At 43.6% G+C, this 19,953-nt stretch overlaps 1 protein-coding gene across 1 annotated transcript; it reads right to left on the reverse strand.

Annotated features, from left to right (window-relative positions):
• Positions 1-22: 22 nt before the first annotated feature.
• Positions 23-19,806, reverse strand: LOC121946195 (potassium/sodium hyperpolarization-activated cyclic nucleotide-gated channel 2-like). Its single transcript, XM_042490671.1, has 9 exons — positions 17,740-19,806; positions 9,789-9,995; positions 9,263-9,476; positions 7,074-7,235; positions 5,860-6,078; positions 4,655-4,801; positions 4,309-4,549; positions 4,019-4,183; positions 23-2,749 (listed from the first exon to the last, which is right to left on the reverse strand). The coding sequence occupies exons 1-9, from the start codon at positions 18,432-18,434 to the stop codon at positions 318-320; spliced, it is 4,482 nt and encodes a 1,493-aa protein (XP_042346605.1). The 5' UTR covers positions 18,435-19,806; the 3' UTR covers positions 23-317.
• Positions 19,807-19,953: the final 147 nt, after the last annotated feature.

The raw sequence follows: 19,953 nt of genomic DNA on the forward strand, positions 1-19,953 counted from the left end.
CAGATGCAGAAGGATACCCATTATATGTAGACGTGGAAGTCCACTGCAAAGCAGCAATATATGACGACTTGGGATGAGAACGTGTTGGTTTTTCAGACTTGACCATCGCCTGCACCAAACACACCCATAAAGTCTGTCTCCACCCTCGATCGATGGCTTGAGTTACACGAACACCTGATGTTCTAAGACAATCACATCCTAGAGTGAATGCAAACAAGATGGACCTGTCCACATGACATCATCAGATGTCTGGAGCCAATCCGGACTCTATGTCCATGGCTCTGCTAATAAGTACAACACCAACATCCTGCGAGATCTTACATGTTGGCAGGCAGTTTGTGTCTCAGTCCCTCTGAGTCTTTTCTGGCGAGTGACAGCTGAGGGTCTTTTTTCCCACCTTTAGGGGAGGTGGTGTTGGCAGGGACGGCTGTGTGTGCCGACTGGGTGGGTGTGGTGGCGGCCTGAGAGGTCTGTGCAGGAGTGGAGGGTGTATTGAGTTTTGAGGAGTGGGTGGGGGCAGCTGTGGTAGTTGGCATTTGTTTTGGGGAGGGAGCAGAGGCAGATTGGGCACTAGAAGATGTGGCAGTTGTGGTGGAGGGAGAGATGGTGGTAAGAGATGAGGGCTTAGTGGAGGATAAAGTTGTTGAGGATGGGGTTGTTGATGGGGTTGTTTTGGTGGAATGATCAGAGCCTGATGTAGAGCTCGGAGTCAGCACAGGAGAGATTTGCTTTACAGGATGAACTGAGAACGTTATTTTACGTGGAGAGCTCGTGCTAGCTGGCGTTGGTGAAGGAGTTTGGGTTGGGGTCTGTTTTGGGATCTGGCTCGAGGTGGAGCCTCTGGAGGTGGAGACAGAAGGCTGGAGACATGGGGTCGGACTTTGGGATTTACCCAGGGAGGGAGCAGGTGTAACAGGGTTGGTAGAGGGGGTAGGAGTAACAGGTGTCATGGTTTGTGTAGGAGTTTGGGCAGGGGTAGAAGTGCGTGTGCGGGTAGTGGGAGTTGGAGAAGGGATTGGGGTTGCGGCGGGACTGGGGCCGGACAACGGAGAAGCAGAAGGAGGCGTGTTGGATGCCTTGGCTCTGGGGCTTTGGGGACGTGGTGGGATGGAGGTGATTAAGGATGAAGGCGGAGAGGAGGAGGTAAAAGATGACTTGGGCCCATAAGTTTGAGGTAGTGGAGCAGGGGTGGAAACAGAAGATGGAGGCAGAGTGGAAGTGGGAGTTGGAGAAGAAGAGCGGGGAGAGGGTGTTGGGATTGGTTTGGGGCGAGGAGTTGATGAGAGTGACAGCGGGTTTGTTCCAGCTGAAGGAGGGGTGGAGCAGGGAGGAGGAGAGGAGGAAGGGGTCATTGGGACTGGTTTTGGGCGAGGTGTCTGGGGGAGTATAGGTGTAGGAGGTGACGGGGTGGGTGCAGGTGAAGGGGTAGTAGAGGAGTGCGGGGTCTGCTTTGGAGGGGAGGAGGAAGCTGCAGAAGGCATGTATGCAGCTGTAGGTGCGGGCACAGCAGCAGAGTGAGGGGCAGATTGTGTGAGCAGATTCTGTGCTAACGCAGGCTGAATGGGAACTGCAGCTTGTGTTTGTGCATTAAACGGTATATTTGTCACCAGCTGCACCGGAGCATTTGAGGTCAACACGCCCGTGCTTCCTCCCCTGGCCAACTGCCCTGCCAGGAAAGGAGCCGCCAGCAAATTACCCCCAGAAGCTTTCCTGTGGAGAGGTGGGTGAGGCTGCACTCCAGCCCAGGAGCGGTGAGGCAGAGTGGGCTGCGAGGCCGACAGCAGCCTGGCCTCCTGGGTGAGTCTGCCCAGCGCTGGCAGACCCTGAGAGCTGTTTCCCCCGTGACGTAACAGAGCTTCTTTTGCTCCCTGCTGGCTTGTTACAGACATGTTACCATCTGAGGGGGCAGCAGATGCAGCAGGGGGGTTGGTGGCAGGTATCTTGTGGATGGGCGGAGTTGCTTGGGCTGCACCTGTTGGGGTTCCTTGTGATGCAGCAATCACTTGAGGGTGGTCAGTCTGAAGGCGGAGGCCGTAATGAAGAGTTCTGCCTTGTTGGACTGAAGTCGGGACAGAGGAGGCTGGTGGAGTTTTAGCGATAGGGGGTGATGTCAGCCCACCAAGGGGGCCCATGGTTGAGGGAGAGGCAGGAAACCCTCTTGGGGACAAACCACCCATCCCTCCCATCCCTCCCATCCCTCCTAATCCTCCCATCCCTCCCATCGTCATCATCCCAATGAGAGAGCTCACAGAGGGGCGGAGGGGCTGTAACACAGGAGGACGAGGAGGAGACAGAGGGAAAGAGGAGGATGGAGATGGAGAGATAAGAGGAGAAGGCAGGAAGAAAGCTCCTCCGAGCGCATGCTGCTGCTGCAGCTGCTGCAGCTGCTGTTGCTGTTGCTGCTGCTGGTGCATGAGGGCGATGGCTACATTACTGGTGGCAGCAGCAGTCTGCAGAGGGGCATGAACCAGCGGCGCCCAGATGACCGGGCGTGGCCGAGGAGACACTGTGCCACTCCCTCCCATGACTCCGCTTCTGCCTGCAGCAGCGGCCGCAATGGCATCCTGCATGGCCGGCATGCTGTCGTGTTTGACAATTTGTTGCACCAGCATGCTGTCACAGGAACCAAGACCGCCTGCTGCAAGGCCTCCTGCTCCTGGACCCCCACCCCGACCTCCGCCACGACCCATACTGCCCCCCAGAGAACCACCCTGGGAGGACTTCCGCAGGAGCATTGAGTTCTTCCTGCCTGTGGAGGAGAAAGAGAAATGCCCTTTGAACATGAGACAATTGAAAGATTGAAGGAAATGACTCAAAAAAGTAGCAATAAATTAGTGAAGAGCACAGGAAGATTACCTGAAAAATTAGTTTAAATTTTTTTTAAAAAACATTAAAAAACAAAACAAAGGATAAACAATCAAAGACTTGAAAAAGGTGTTTGAAATTTTATAAAAAATATGCAACATCATTTTAAATATGTAATTATGATAATTATAAATATAGTGTTTCTCTAGCTTTGTTTTTTTTTCCTAAACAATTTTCCCTAGCTTTTTAAAAAAATTCTGAATCTATTAATTGCTTGCAATGTATGGAACATTTCTGACCAAGTTGCTCATTGTCGTTTTCCCCCATTTTTTAAAGAAATTGCATCAATTTGCTCTGGGTCAAAGCTTTAAAAATTGGTTTGATTTCTTTCAAAAACATGGGGAGAAGGCAGGGAGAAACTTAACAAGACATGGCCCAAAAATTTGTATAAAAGTAAGAGAGAATTACCTGAAAATAAGCACAAAAAATGATGTAAAAAGCCTGAAAAAAATATATGTATGTATTTTATGATATTTGTTTATGTAACATGATTTTACATTTTACATTACTGTATTTATAAATATCTTTATGGGACATTTCCCCTATTTTTGAATCATTTTCCAATAATCCTCCCCTCTTTTTTAAAACAAAGTTTTAAGTACATTTCTTGTCATATTTTATACATTTCTTGCAGTTTCTGAGACATTTCTTGGTCATTGCCTTTTTACTCCAATATTTTCAGAAGAAATCAGACCAATTTGCTCAGGGTCAAATAGCTTGTAAAGGGTGTCTGAACACACCACAAGAACGCTTAAATTCAGGTTTAAAAGGGTTAAAAAAAAAAGGGGGGGGGGGGTCTGAAAGCAGAAAAAAACAATATTGCTCCAGGCTTCAAGTTCCAGAAAAACAGTGAAAACTTTGTAGAGGTTGTTTACTCAACACATAGCAAATATCTGAGGTTTTAGCCTCAAGGTTGTTCTGTTCTTCACTGAGAATATTACTCTTTCTTTATTGTATTAATCATTTTATTTTTCAATGAGTTCTGACCTCTCAGCTAAGGACAAAGCGCCTGAGAAATTTAGCAGAATTGGACGGATTATTATAACGTTGGGCAAGGTCGTTGCAGAATTATAGAGCTAAATGGAAAATGTCAAGTCGTTCACATTTCAGATGGTGAGAAAAATGATGAGCCAATCAGAAATCCACGCTTTACCGATACGGTCCAGTCGGTCAACGGCGACAGTTTCGAAGGCACGTCGCATCATCGGGTGTTCCTCCAGCACCTCGTTAAAGCTGTCCACACTGAGAGAGTACAGGCGACAATATGTATCGGCACGGACGCTGGCTGTCCGCCGTCCACGAGTTAACAAACAGATCTCTGTGAAAGAGAACAGGCATTGAGATAAATGAACCTTTGTATATCGTGCTTAAACACAAACCCCAATCACCTTCAACTTGAAGCACCTTCTTTCTCTTTACCTACCTAATTCTGCATGTTCTCACCTCCAAAGTACGACCCATCGCTCAGTTTGGTTTCCTTGTTGCCGCGGGTCAGCACACTGACTCGCCCATGCTGGATGAAGTACATCTTTCGTCCAACCGTGCCCTCACGGATGATAAAGTCTGAGGGCTGAAACACTTCAAAACGGAGCTTGGTCAGCACGGCAGTCACAAAGTTGGGATCAGCGTTGGCGAATAGTGGCATGTTAGCCACCAGGCTGCGGCAGTTAAAGCTGACGATCTCCTGGACAAAGAGGAAGAGGAGATAAAAGAGAGGGGAAGGAAGAGAGATTTGCCAGAGGACAGAGCACTTGTGGTGTAGATGTGCGGGTGTTTGCAAATTTATTACCTCTTTAAGTGGCTCGCTGAGTTCTCCCAGGATGTTCTCCTCATCAAACATTTTGCCCTGGAAGCGGTGCTCATAGTACTCGTGGATCTTTTGCCGAACATCTGCAGGAAGCTTATGGAACGACATGTACTGCTCCACCTGCTTGTACTGCAATAACACACAAACACAAACATGCAGAGGTCAGGGATCTGCAAACAAACACATTCACTTTAAAACAAAAGAGCCTAAGAACATCGATTAGTTCACTGTTTTGGCACACGTCTAGGGCTCAATGGTGTATTCAGCAGTTAGCTGTAAATTGGCATTTGGGATGCTTATGTCAACATCTTTAACTTTTGCGTCCATAAAATGGAATGCAATGCAATGCATTGTGGATATGTCAGCAAAAAGTAAATTTTTTTTTGTTCAATAATGGGGAAATTTTGAGAAAACAATTGTATATTTTACACTTTTTGGACAGTGAAATAAAACTGAAGACAACAAATGGACTACACAGTAAACAGGGAGTGATTCTGGACACAGCCAAGTTGTGAGGAGTTTTATCATCTTATTATTACCTGAAAGAATAAAAATCCATCAAATATGTCAGAAGCAAAAGAAATATGTTTGAGTCCTATCCCATCAGTCTTGCAAATACTTTTGTAGGTCCTGAGCCCCAAGTTGGAAAATAAAAGAATTGTCTTTGTTTATTTATTCACTTATATATACAGTATATATATCAGACAGGTATGAAAGGGGGGAGAGAAAAGGGATGACATGCGGCAAAGGGCCACATGTTGGACTTGAACTCTGACTGCTGCTTAGGCCTCAGCCTACAAAGGTTACATGCTCTACCAGATGAGCTACCAGTGCACCCCTGAGATCTCTTGACAGAAAATTATTCAGCAACTATGATTATCATTTAAATAATTTATCAAGCAAAAAATGCCAAACCTTCACTGATTGCAGCTTTGCACAAGTAAAGATTCTCTGTTTTATATAATTGGAAATTGAGCATGTGTAAGCTTTGGCTCTGGGAAGCTGTGATGGGCAATTTTTTATTGACTTTTTATAAAAGATCAACTGAGTAATAGAAAAAACAGCCCAAAGCTTTATTGATAATAAAGACTGTACCCATGAACCAACTGAATGCAGTTTAATGGCCAAACTACAGACAGTATAGTGAGACAGCTGGACAGTAAGGATGAATGAGAGTCATGTTTCACCTTTTCCTGGTACTGTCGTCGTGAGGAGTCCAGCGACTGGATGAGGGCGGTGGCATGGCCGATGAACATGGCGTAGCAGGTGGCACCTACGATCATGCTGAGCATGGTGAGCCACACATCCGTCATCCCTTCTGGAGCCTGGGCGCCGTACCCGATACACAACATGTGGCTCATGGCTTTGAAGAGAGCATAAGAGTACTGCACGCCCCATGTGTCATTCTGTGAGTGGGAGGAGGACAGAGAGGGTGACAGGAGGAGTAAAAACAAGTTTCAAGTGTTAATTAACAAGACGCTGCAATATCGAACTGTTCTTATTTTAGTCCAGGAGCTTTTCCCCCCTCAGAGGCACTCAGCCACACCACTTCAGAAAATACAGCTGAGATCATAACATGTAACAGCAAAGCAATTTAACTGTCAAAACCCACTTTGCGTCACAACAGAGCGACTGCAGAGTGTTTAAAACCACACAGACGATAAGAAGCCAGTTGTCCTGCATTATTAAATAAATAAGTGAAGACTATAAATAAAAAAGAGCAGCCTCTGTGTGTGTGTGTGTGTGTGTGCGTGTGTGTGTGCCCTTCTGTTTTAAGTCCAATTATACTAAGATGTTAATGGTCTAACGGATGAGGGGACTTTCTCTGGGGAAAATCCCAGCATCAGCCTGCTTAGCAACAGTCACCCAGGCAACCGCTGAGACATGAGTCAGCTATTCATACAGCTGTGTATCTGTGTGCATTCATGGGCGTCCATGTCCATATGCATGCATGCACGGGGACGAAATCTCCAGCAGGTCCCCCCAGACCTTTGACTGTTTGCGTGCGTTCACACTTCCACCTGATCTCTGCTGAGATTTTTTAATTGGAAAACCTTTTTTATTTTGGTGATGACGATGATGATAGTCAGTCTAATTCCAACTGGACATGTTGCTGCATGAGCCAATTAACACAGATAAGGAGCAAACAATGTCAAATCTGATAAACACCCTCACTCTGCACACACACTGATAACCAGAAGCAGAGCCCGTCTAAATCTGTGACTTGCATTCATGTGAAATAAATATTGTGCACACTGTTCAAACAAGCAGAGATAGCGCTTTGTGTGATTCGTTCAACTCCAACAGAACATCGTGTCCTTTTTTTCTTGTCTGCACGATAAAATTGAAACATATTAAAAATTATAGTCACATATGTGCAGCCTGCTGGTTAAAGACTCACCACCATCAGGTTCTTGGAGACCCAGCAGTCAGGAGGGAAGTCCTGCAGCATGGGGACCAGGAACTGCAGACAGCCGTCCCAGTGGCACAGCAGCAGCATCATACCGATCAGGTTAACTATCCTCACCATGGCACTGGCAAGGTCATAGGTCATGTGGAAGATCTGAGGAGGAGCAGAGGGGAGGAGCAGGAGGAGGGATATAAGGATGAGAGAGTGAAGGAAAGTGTGGAGAGAGCAGGTGAGGTTTCTTGTTTTCCATATGGATTTTATTTCAAACTTTTTAAAAATGCATTTTAATGAGGCCTTTCCTCTATTGGCACAATCTTCAAAAGTGGGTTTGATTAAACCCCCCAAAACATGATATTTGGCAAGTTAAAGGCTGGTGCTGAGTCATAACCATAGACTGAATACAATCAAGGTCACAGTTACTGGGATGTCACCCACTGGTCCGTGGACTCCTGCTATAAAGCTTAGAGTTTGGCATTTTGGCTGTCATCATCTTACTTTCTCAGAGCCACAGTTGACCATATTTGGGCACCAGAGTGGAGATAACCCTACCACCTTACTGTATTTTTATTAGCATGGTGCACTTACAGCTAGGGTTGACTGTATAATACTAACGCCGATGCAAATTTTTGCCAGCAAAAACAGGTCTAAAACCAAACTTCCTGTAAACCTGCATCCTCATATGAGGACATTACTTTTGGGCTTGCTGCACCTTATACTTGATTGAGTTTATTCTGTCCGAACACAAAAACGGACAAGGACAAAACTTGATTAAATTGCATAGTCTATATAAACTTTATGTATGATGCAATAAATAAATACCATGTGTAGTTTAATATGACATACAAATTTTAGCAAAAGTAACAAGCTAAGACACTATTGATTAAAAGGTTTGAGGACATTGGGACTTAATTATCTTAAGGTTTGAGGACATTGGGGCGTGATTATTGTATTATAGAACGTGCACTCAGACCAATTAGGCGTGACACATTTGTTCAGACAAAAAGGAAATTCCTAGCTTGGAGAATGGGGAAAAAAATCATACAGTTACAAAAAAAACAAAAAAAACAAAAGGGTATTAGATATGTTACAATAATGGTAATTTTGCTTCAGCATAGCCATGATTAGGCTTGAAATCTTTACAATTTTAGACTTGAACAGTGACAACTTTTATAGCTACAAAACACTGAACAAATGTCTCTTTGTTTGCAATCTTGTTTTTGCACAGCCATGCTCAGGCATTAAAATGACCAGTTTTGTGTGATATTACACACTTGTGAAGATTAAAAGTAAATCCATTATCCCCATACAAGGACATAATTTAAAAAAAAGCCTACTTAATGTTCAAAGACAATTCTTAGGTTTTTATACTTATCAGACTCTACTAATCCAAATAGCTAGAAGAAATTAAAAATGCATATCAAACAAAGGCTCAGGTCTAAGGAGATTAAAACTAACGGTACTTACCAGAACAAATGAATATCTGACTCCTGAGTGGGTCTTTCAATACAACCAAATGCTGAAAAAGACTATTTTTGGAACTAATGCTAATTTTCACAAGCAAAAAATCAGGCTTAAATCCATTAAAACAAAATGTGCTTCATAAAATAACTGTATATATAACTTCTTGGAGGGTATTTTAGTGCAACCAAATGCTGAAAAGACTTTTAGGCGACCAAAATATTACAATTTACCTTTATGAACTGAGAACACACTGAAACAGAAACAACGACGCCTGTGCTTTGTAAGTGAGGGGTTACGTTACATTGTAGCCATGATAGCTATTTGTCAACGGACAGAGGACACCGACCTGTCACTCAAAGCGGCCACACCCTTAATTTTACATAACCTTAGGCTTAAATAAAAATTGAATTGGGTGAGATATGAAAAAAATAGCTCAAGAAAAAACAAATGTTTTTAGTACCAGGCTGTAAACATGTTTATTACTGCTGTAAATTTGGGCATTTTAACATGAGGGTCTGTGGAGAGTTACTGTTTTTTGGAGCCAGCCTCAAGTGACCCTTTCAGGAGCTACAGTTTTTGGCACTTTGGCTTCATTTTTTAGCCCTGGCGGTTGCTGCTTGGTCATATCTTAAATATTAAAAAAGTTTTAAACTACCTCTTTCACAGAAATATCTCACCCCCTTCTACTGTGCTTTCTGTTTCCAGCCTGTGTTTCTCACCTCCTCCCACTGGTGGATGTAGCGGATGAGTCTTGACAGGCGGAGCAGTCGAAGCAGACTCAGGATTTTGGTGAAGCGGACGATGCGCAGCGCCCTGGCTGTCCTGTAGACCTCAGAGTCGAGACTGTCCACCATCAGGAAGATATAATCCACCGGGATGGACGACACAAAGTCCACGAGGAACCAGCTCTTCAGGTACTTCTGGCGTATCGCCCTGAGTTAAAGCAGGATGGAGGAGCAGTGACATTTGTAATTTGGCAGTCGAGCCTTGTGGAAGTGATTCCAAAATTTGGCTGGCGTGAAGCGACTCTCATCAATATTCAACAGGAACACAACTGGAACATGAACAAAGCTCTGCCACCGGCTCCTCGTCACCTTTTCACGTCTTGCGCATTTTTTTTTTTTTTTAGCATAAAACCAGCAGATGGCCAAAAGAGCACATTTAAATTTATGGGGACAGAGTTGCTGAACTGATATTCTCAACCAAACACGCACAATCAATGTCCCCACAAATGTTTCTACATACCTGGGGTCCAGCAATATCTCAGTGTTGTCTTCCTTGATGATGCCGGTCCTGAAGTTGAGAACCAAGTCGACCATGAAGAGCGTGTCAGAGACCACGTTGAAGATAATCCACGAGGGAGTGTTCTCCTCTCTGAAGAAAGTGATGCCCACTGGCAGGATGATTAAGTTCCCCATCATCAACATTAACATCAACAGGTCCCAGTAGAATCTAGACACAGAGAGAGACAGTATTATAAGTCTTAGATATCTGTTTTCCCCTGACATTTTCTTTTATTATGTTTCTTGTGTTCACACTGAAAAAGTGACAAAATTACAAGTCTCCCACAATTCAATGCACAAAGGAAATGAAGGAGCTGGAAAACTTTCAATAAATGGTGGGTGGTGGTGAAACAGCTCCAGAAAGATTTTGGAAAACAAAAAAGTATTACATGTTAGAAAAATATTTTCATGTCTATGTGTGAGGTTTAATTGGCAGTGACATTGAAAATTTGAATGTCACACATATCTTGGTGCAAAATGATTTTGGAAATTTACATTAGCCAACACAATAAACCAGAGCCCACAGACTCACCAGAGGATGTCCGTGTCTGGTTGAGTCAAAGTGATGCATTATCTGAGACAGTAACCAATATAATGTAATATAATGCTGCGGCAAAATCATCAGTTGATGTTATGTTTGTGTGATTGTCACATTCCCCACCGTTTCTCACCTGAAATGATTCTGGTTTACTTAAATGATTAAAGTTACATGACTCACTCACATTGCTGCCTTTATGATGGCAGAGATAAAATATGGCACTAGAGGGAGCAGAGTCATAAATGGAGGCAGTGTTGTAGTAGTCTGGGAGGCCATTCAATACATCCCAACATGTGGATAGAGAATAGAATAGCATATATATATATATATATATATATATATATATATATATATATTCTGTGCCAGTACCTACATTTTCTTCATCATCTCCTACAGTCGTATCTCGCTACACTGCCTCCATGATCTTGGGTGGTTCTGTTTTGTCCATATCAGTAAGCTTTTAGCAAATGTGCACAAATATGGATGTATTGAACGGAGAGTACAGACAGAAGTCTCTGTCAGTCTCTGTCTCGGGTTGTAATGTTCAGCATGAACGAGCCATTATTGTTGCAGGAGCTACCACTGATTCTGTTTTGAGTATTTTGTTTTTTATGTCTGTCTGTGGACAGATTTTGTCACTGTGATGGCATCACAATAGTGCAAGCTTGAGTCACAAACCTTCACAGATGTCTAGTTGAGATGAAATTGAAGTCTGATTTCAAAGATGGGTGTGGTCCCGAGCTAAGACATTCATTTTCAGTCATGGCTGGTGTGATCCCACCACAAGATGGCCTCTAGTATTCAATTTAAACTTAAGCTTTATCATGAATGTCCCTCTACATTCAAGTCTGTAAACCTTGTTTGATAAAGACCAACAGATGCAATAAAGAAAAGTCAATATTGAAGCAGCAGAGGCGGATTTATCCGGACTTTTTGAGTGCAGTGTGGGTCAAGCTCCGAAGGCACAAAGGCACTCTAATGCATCTGGATACCATCTTTCATTAGGACCTCTCTGCCCTCATCTTTTAAACTCCACACCTCCAGTTTGTTTAGAGGCATAATCAGTTATTTTATAGGACTTTAAAACGAGCCATACAAGACACTATATCTCTGTTTTAAATGGCTGAGTAAAGTCCAATTAAAGCCTCTTTAAAATACAATTCAGTTACACTCGGGTGTGCAAACACATTTTAGACCTGATAGTCTTTCTCTTGCCTTTCCACCAGCACTATATTTTTTCCTAGTTAATCTTTTTACATCCCATTTCCTTATATATACATTCTTATGTTAAATTTTTCCTATATATAGTCTCCCCTTTGTTACATGCTCCTGAAGTAGACGGTGAGTATAAAAACTCAGGGATCATCCAAGGCACTAAGAAGTGCAAATTCTTCCTACTGCCCTCTTTAATGTGCAGCACTGGCACATTAAGACAGTTTCATCCTTTGCAAAAGCTTTTCTAGCATAAAGTGCATCCTTTATCTCTTTCACCAATAAAGCAGAGCAGCATTGAGCTGAATTGAGAAAAAGAGACAGACAGAGGGGACAAAGAGGGGCAAATGTTCAGTAACCTTGGGACGCTTCATCTATCTGTATTTCATGCTGGAGGGTTTTACTGGATGACGTTGCCTCCGTTATAAAAATGCTGCGAGTGATTAAGGTATGACAGAAGAGGCGATCCAATCATCTGGAGATGATGGCTGTCATATTTCTGTCTTTTTCCTCCTCCTAATCCCTTCATCCATCACCTTAACCCGTATCAATGACTTCCTTCCTCTTGCCTCCTCTCTCTTCCTGCACACACTCGCTCTCTGTCTGTGAAAAGTACACTCCAGCTTTGTGGTCGATTGCTATTGAGCTCTAATTTAGTAACACAACCTCATGGTGTGTGACGCTGCCGCTAGACTGATGAAGATTAAGTATGAGTCATCACTCTGCTACACACACACACACTCTTCCCCCTGACTTTGTCACTTATACTGACAGATGTATCACTTCATAATCACGGGCAATAAATACAGGGATTATTTACAGCAACAGAGACACGGCGGTCTGTAGCTGCTGTTGTGACGGGGCTGCAGATTTATTCCTAACCTTGAGGACACGCTTTGTTAGCTCTGATTATAGAAAACATTTCTGCAAATCACATCACGCTACACTGATTGTTTATGTCTGTCACTGCTACTCATACACAAGATATTATCAGTTATCCAGTAACTTGCAGTGGTACTTAATGTCCTGATGGAGGACATGACCCTGCAGAGCTTCTCCAGAGGCAAAATATTATCTATAAGGATGAGGAGACTTTGCTTTTACTGTTTTGAACTAAAGCTGAAATGCTTTTAGTCTATCACGCAATTAATCAACACAGAATTAACTATTGACTATTTACATAATCATATCTGTAAAAGAAGGAACATGCAGAGACTTAATGTGGACTATAATGATGGCACGAGGCTGATCTTCCACGATGGTGTTTTGCCGGCCAAATGTTTGTTGACGTTGGTATGGCTACTTGCTCTGCCTTAATACAAAATCTTATCAATACATGTGCAGGCTTTCTGTCTCTGAAAATTGTATTTTTTAGACTCAAATGACCCTGAGATGAGCTCAGTTAGATTTTCATCCAGACTGTGGAGCCACAGGCACTCCAGTTTCTGTGTGTGTGCAGTTGCTTGAATTTTGTCATTTTTATATGGACTTGAAAAATGTGGTGTTGTATATTTCCTGATTTTATTTATTTATTTTTTAAAAGGTATTTATTGTATCTATTGTCTGTTTTTATGTAGTATGCTATGGACCTTTTTCTGCATCCCTGATAAAGTCATTATTATTATGTATCTTTGAGATTTGTACTTCTGCTCAGACAAAACAATTTGAATATGTCAACTTAGACGGTGGACGTTTTAGACTAATGGATAATTTAAACAGTTTGTGGCAGCTTTTAAGTAAAAGTAACTAAGTACATTTAATCAAGTGCTCTACTTAGGTAAAGCTGAGGTCATTGTACTTTACTTAGTTTATGCTGCTTTATAATTCTTCCCTGCCTCTTTTCAGAGGGAAATATAGTAATTTTTCTAAAAGAATATTATTATTTGCCTTTATCTGATAGGACAGTTTCAGCCTGAAAGGGGAAGAGAGAAGGGAACATGCAGCAGGGACATAGCCTTTGTACATGGGGCGCCCATATTAAAGTACCTTTTTACCCTACTACATCTATTTGACTACTATAGTAACCAACCTTTCAACATAATTAATTATTTCAACAAAACAGACTAAAATAAATCAATTTTACTTATAAATGGAGTGTTTTTGCAATTGTTGTACTGCTCCTCTTCCTACTTGCCACCACTGCCCTCGATTATCCTCTTGGTAATTACAGCTTTATGTTTTTCTCTCTACCCGTCTACACACATACGCAGATGATTACCTATTATTTAAATGAGGGTTAATCTAACCTCAGCGACATGCAGCAACAATGTTTTAGTTTGCTGGGTAACGTAATAAACGTCACTGTACATGTCGCTGCACACTAATCAGCCTTTGTTGTCACTGTGATGTGAGACCAAACAAATGAAAACAACCAAACAGACGAAACAAGATGTCAGATCCAAGCCGACAATGATGTGACGCTTTGTTATGTTGGCTAAATACCTGTCAAGGCGGCGGAGTGATGCAACACTGGCTCGTGCATTGCGTGTTATTGTGCACTTGTGAACTGCACACACACACATGCACACACACACAATCTCACACACACAGATAGGAATTGCAAATGCAATCAAATCCGTTCTCCGCAGCCTCATCAGTATTCCATCTTGAACATGAACAGGTGCTGGAGGAAACTGACCTGCATCTACCTGCTCAGCTGTTGTCAAACCAAACACTAATTCTACTGTAATTGAGGCCAAGTGTCTCCAGAGCTGCCTCTGATTGGTTCCCTGCTTGCGGCTGGCCAGATGTCAGTTCTGAGCAAGTTTCCACCCATCATCCTGCCAGACGTACGGACAGACAAGCACAACAGCGACCGGCTGGTACACAATAACTTCATGTTACTATATATGTAATGCCACCAAGCCTGTCTCAAAACAACCACAGCCATTCCTGTTTTCACCTCTCTCCTCACTTTCCATGCTCCGAATTTTCTTATTCTGCCTCTCGTTAGGTATTCTTTAGGTGCTGGAGCAACAACACATATTTTCTTAATGAGGTGAAGGGTGTGAGAGCTTATCAGCACACACACACATACACAAATAGTGCACAAAAACACACAGTCTCTTTTGCTCAAGGTCGATAGCAGGACGAAAACTCAATAAAGGAGTAATCAGTCTTTCCTTCTGGCTCGCTCCAGCCTCACAAAGTTCCTCTTCAGACCTCGCTCCAGAGTACAGGTACTTAACTGAAAAGTTAGATGAGTGAATTATGCATAATGCATACTCAACTTGCATAATTTAGGAAGTCATGCATAATTGAGCGAAATTCAATTGTGATTCTCCGACGGGCTAATTAGGACCATTTACATCTTTAGATATCTTGAATGAATATCAATAAGTGCAGGAGGGGCATCCATCCATCCATCCATCCATCCATCCTTCCCCTTCCATCTATCCATCCATCCACACCCCCTCATCCTTCCTTCCCCCTGAGCTCCTCACTGACCTCGTTCACTGTATCTCCTGTGAGCAGACTCATAAGCACTTGTGAGTGATCATCAAATTGACAGACAATACAAAACGACTTCTTTGTGTGTGTGTGTGTGTGTGTGTGTGTGTGTGTGTGTGTGTGTGGCTGATGAGACAAAAGTGGGCCAGGAGCCTTGAGGATCAAGTCGTCCATTGTTGCTGCAGCCTGTCTGGAGATTATGAATGTTGTCTCTCCCTCTGCTCACCTGCACATTATTAGGAGTGTATTTATGCAACAGCCAATGACCAGGATGCTCAACACATCAGTCTTTTTTTTATAAAATTGAAAAAAGGGGGTGGGGTGGGTAGGATTTAATAAGCATTCACTTCCCCCATTCCTGTTCAGAAATTAAATACCTACGTTGTTTGCTGAGTATGTCCTATGGGCATTCATAACCACCAACTTCGTCTTTATCTTCACAAGGAGATTTCAACTCAAGGAAACCAACAAATTACCAGCCTCAATTGTCATTTCCCCCTCAGGCGTTATTGATTCTCGTGCTAATTGTTCTAGTAGAAAAATCCACGCATGGAGTCACCAGCAGGGCATGCTGTTCTGGGTTCAACCACTGTTCACATGAAAACGTACTTTCACCTAATTGACATGGAAGGCATATCTCTCATTGCTCCCCCTGATCAGCCAACACACATTTGGCTAAATTTGTTCTCCTAATTTGCATCTTGTCACCTTTATCTCCCTCTAACTGTGAAACCGTTTTCTTCTGGAAACAACAGGCAACAGTGTAGGGTATTTATTCTCTCACTAGTTTACAGATGGAGAGCTGCCACTGCTGCATGGTGTCTACACCAGAGGCCTTGTCACCTGCACACTACCCTTTCCACAAACACCACTCCCTGCCTTCATCACGCCTCCAAGGACTCTACTCACCCCACCTTTTTTTCAGTCTCTATTTTAACCTTTCACACACCCTCTTTATATCATGCTTTCTCCAGCAATTCTCCCCTTGCATCTTTTTCCTTTCCTCAAACAACAAGAGAATAATTATCATATATACTGAGGGGGGATAACCTCCAAAATGCAAATATACTCACAATGTCCCCCCATGTATTGCTAAAAATATATATATATATATTTTAAAAATGGCTTTAGTACAATAGGCAACCATGTACTACCATCCAAAATAACTAGCAAATGCAAAGGTCAAAGATAAATGTAAGAGATTTCCATTATTATTACTGTTGGTTGTAGTATTACAGTGTACTGCAGTTCTGCATTTGTCCGTGTGGAAGCTGCTGCTCGACTGCTGAGTTTGGTACCACCCATGTTTTCTATTAAATTGCTTGCAGATGTATTAAAAGGTGGAAAATTAGAATGTAAAGCGTCTCATATGCCATATCACTCTCAACAGTGGTAGCTTTTGTAAAGTGTTATGAAAATGATAATTTCATGGCTATCTTCTGGGGATAGGGGAAAAATTTGAATACTATAGTATTGCAATATTTTGTGTGGCAATAATGTATGGATGACAAGTATGGGTTTTTATTTATTGAATAGATTATTAATAAATACAAATTTAACTTTTGGTAGTCTACTATAATAATAAAATAAATTGCTTTGTTATTCCACTATATACATTTTGCTGCAATTAAAATAACGTAAGTGATGTCATCTTATTAGATTAAATAGATGCTGACAAAGTTTTTCATTGGGGACATAATTTACAGTTTAAATAAAGGTAATAAATCATAATATATTGAAATATCTGTCGTCTAAAAGAAATCGCAATAATATTGTACTTTGAGTTAAAGGAGCAGTGGGTAGGGTTTAGTGGCATATCTTATATGAAACAGATCTTCAAGTTTTCCATTGGGGACATCATTTTACATACAAAAATGTAATAAATAACAATATATGACAATATAAGTTATTGCAATACTTAGCATATCGCAATAAAAATCGCAATAATACTGTATCTTGTCTTAAAGGAGCAGTGTGATTTAGTGGTATATCTTATTAGATAAATCAGATGTTGACAAAGTTTACCATTAGGACCATAATTTGCTGTTAAAAAAAAGGTTATAAATCACACTGTGACAATATATATATTACCACAATACCTGGCATATTGCTATAAAAATGGCAGTATTGTTGTATCTTGACTTCAGGGAGCAGTGTGTAGGATTTAGTGGCATATCTTATGGAAAAAAACAGATGTTGACAAAGTTTTCCTTTGGGGACATGATTTGCAGTTTAAAAATGTAATAAATCACAAAAAAACAACAATAGCCATCATATCACAAAACGTTTAAATGGCAGTAATATTGTATCATAGTATCATGATATATTGTTGGTTCTCTGGTCTGTCACCATGTTTCCTCCAAAAACTCTCCTGTTGCATCTTTTTCCTCTCCTTAAATCCCTAATTTCCTATACACTTCTATATGTCTATACGTATAACTTCCTGCATGTCTCTGTCCTCCCAGTTTTCCTCCTCTCCATTTCCTCCAGTTAAAAACTGAAGAGGCTGCTGTATGTTTCTCTGTTCCCCTCTCTACTTAAGTGTCTATTATTATGCTTCAAGTGAGCTCTGCAAAGTGAGCACACTTTCAACTTGCTTTGATCCAAATTTCAACCAAAGGAACTTTATGGCCCACAAGTGGCATTTATTTTATAAACCAGCATCAGTATCAGTGTGACGTGTGTGTGCGTGCGTGCGTGCGCGCGTTCATACCTGAAGTCACTGTATGGGTGTATGATCCACGACCCCGCAGATTTCAGTCTCTCCTGCTCCAGCGCCACCGCTTTGTGGGACCCAAACATGCGCAGACTGAACTTGTTGACCCCGGGCTGCAGCATGGCCCCAAACTGTCTCTGGATGAAGGTGCTCTGGTTGGAGGTGCTGTAGTCCTCCCCGTCCAGCCCCATGCCGAATCCACCCAGTCCGGACTGGCCCATGAGCTCGGGGGTCCCTGCTGCGGTGGTGTTGCACGCCGTGGTGGTGGTGGTCTCCGGGCCGGTGGCCACCACCATGACTCCGGTGCCAGTGGAGGAGGTGGAGGGCAGGGCGGCGCGGGTTGAGGCGAAGCCCACAGAGCGTGGAGGAGGTGGATGGGCTGTGGCAGAGGAGGATGGTGGGGGCGGCAGGGGCACCGGGGTGGTTGGGGTGCCTGCTGTGCGGAAAGGGAGGCCGTCCCGTGTGGAGGAGCTCATTATGGAGAGGCGACGGCCGCGTCCACCTGAGGAGGTGCTGTCCGCCCCGAAGGAGCCCCTCTCCCCTTCCAGTGAGGCCTGGGACAGCCTGTAGCCCGGAGAGGGCAGGCTGCCCTTGCTGCGCCGCTTAGAGTCCCCGTTACGCCTGGGGAGGCTGTCACCCCCAGACCCCCCGGCGCTGCTGGGGGTGCCCACACCTCCAGCCACCCCATCCATCCCAACTCAGGGAGGAGGAGGTGGAATATAACCTGTAACCCTCAAAAACTACTCAATGTACTCGACCTCTTTAAAGGTTAGAAAGTCAATGTCAATCTGAATGTTAAACAGAAGACGCTACAGAAAAGTGGCCTCAGAGTCTCCAGTCATTCTCCTGGAGCCGGCAGCTCACACCTCCGCCCTCTCTCCGCCGATGTGGCCATGCTTACCTCAGTGCCCTTGGAAACAGCCCCATCCACACGTTCAATCCCTCACCCTGCCAGTGTGACGCCAGCAGCTTCACTTTTTCCTCTTTTGTCCTCACAGATGTTTCTGTGCCATTCCTCCTTTCTTGTCCTTGAAACGTTTCTCTCCCCCCGAGGCCCTCCCTCTCCTCTCCACAGCCGTCCTCAACGCTCCGACGCCGGTCATATTGGCACCGGATTCCCGGTCTTTTGTAGATAACGGAGCTCGCCGCTCATTGGCCGTCGCTGTCCTGTCCGCCTATATGACCGGGCTGCTCACCCCAATTTGGCTGTTTTCTACATATAGCATTATGTAAGAAATGATTTGAGCAAGCTGGAGAACATTCATCCGCGGCTGGATGACAAGGACACTTGATCCTCTGTCATGGGTTGTTAATGGACATAAGGGACGCACATTATAGGCGCTCATACTCCAAGGCGCACTGATTCATTCTAACACCAGAAGCACGCACACAGTGGAAAAAAAAAACACAACGCACCGACAGGAACGTACAAGACGGCGGAACCGAGTCAAATGACCCCAAATCTAGCCCATGATTTCCCGGAATCCGCTCCACGTTGTCATGTTCAGCATCCGAGCGGAAAAACACTCATCATGATGGAAGGCGCGCCGAAATGTTGTCTGCCCGACAGAAGCGCTCAGAGGAGAGACAGCCGGCTCTACAACAGCGCAATTCTGCAAAACTGATGCCGGAATTAACCTGGTCAGGTGTTCAGAGTCTGACACCCGAAATCTTGTTTTCGCTCATCAGGAGCTGCTTCCATTAATTCCCACTTCTGCCGACTTTCAATGACATTGTGTCCAGACTACACGCTGTCCTTTCCTCCTTTATGGCACCGAGGACACAAAAAACGTATCTTTTAATAAAAGAAGCAGCTCCAAGGTAAAACACTGCGCTCTGCTGAATTCAAAAGCCACCTTTAAAAAAAAAAACTAAAAAAAAAAAAACAACTTGTTGAGCGTTTAAGGTGGCTGCTTCCTCAGAGTCGATACACTGAAGCTGAAATCCACTTCTCACTCTGACTCAACACTCAGAGGTCGCGCTGGCACGTCCACAGAGGCGCGCGTAGCATGCAAATGACATATTAAATAAATAAATGTGCATATAAAGGTCTGGATCTAATCGGCCTGTTGCCATGGCATCCGCATCCCCATCATACGTCCCCCAAGGCCGCATGCCCGGCCGGCGCAAAGACGCACGCATCCCTCGCAGGTACAGGTTGCGCGTCATCTCCTCTCTCTCTCTCTTCAACGCAGCGAGCGAGGGAGCGCG

The sequence above is a fragment of the Plectropomus leopardus genome, chromosome 7 (assembly GCF_008729295.1).
Source record: "Plectropomus leopardus isolate mb chromosome 7, YSFRI_Pleo_2.0, whole genome shotgun sequence".
NCBI lineage: Eukaryota > Metazoa > Chordata > Actinopteri > Perciformes > Serranidae > Plectropomus > Plectropomus leopardus.

Bases quoted from the DNA above. Each gene is read 5' to 3' on its own strand.
- LOC121946195 (XM_042490671.1), bottom strand. From the start codon at position 18,434: ATGGATGGGGTGGCTGGAGGTGTGGGCACCCCCAGCAGCGCCGGGGGG. The intron at 9,996-17,739 runs GTATGAACGCGC...CTCTGTGTCTAG, and splicing joins CACCCATACAGTGACTTCAG to ATTCTACTGGGACCTGTTGA. The intron at 2,750-4,018 runs GTAAAGCGTGGA...TCTCCTCCACAG, and splicing joins TGACCGACTGGACCGTATCG to GCAGGAAGAACTCAATGCTC.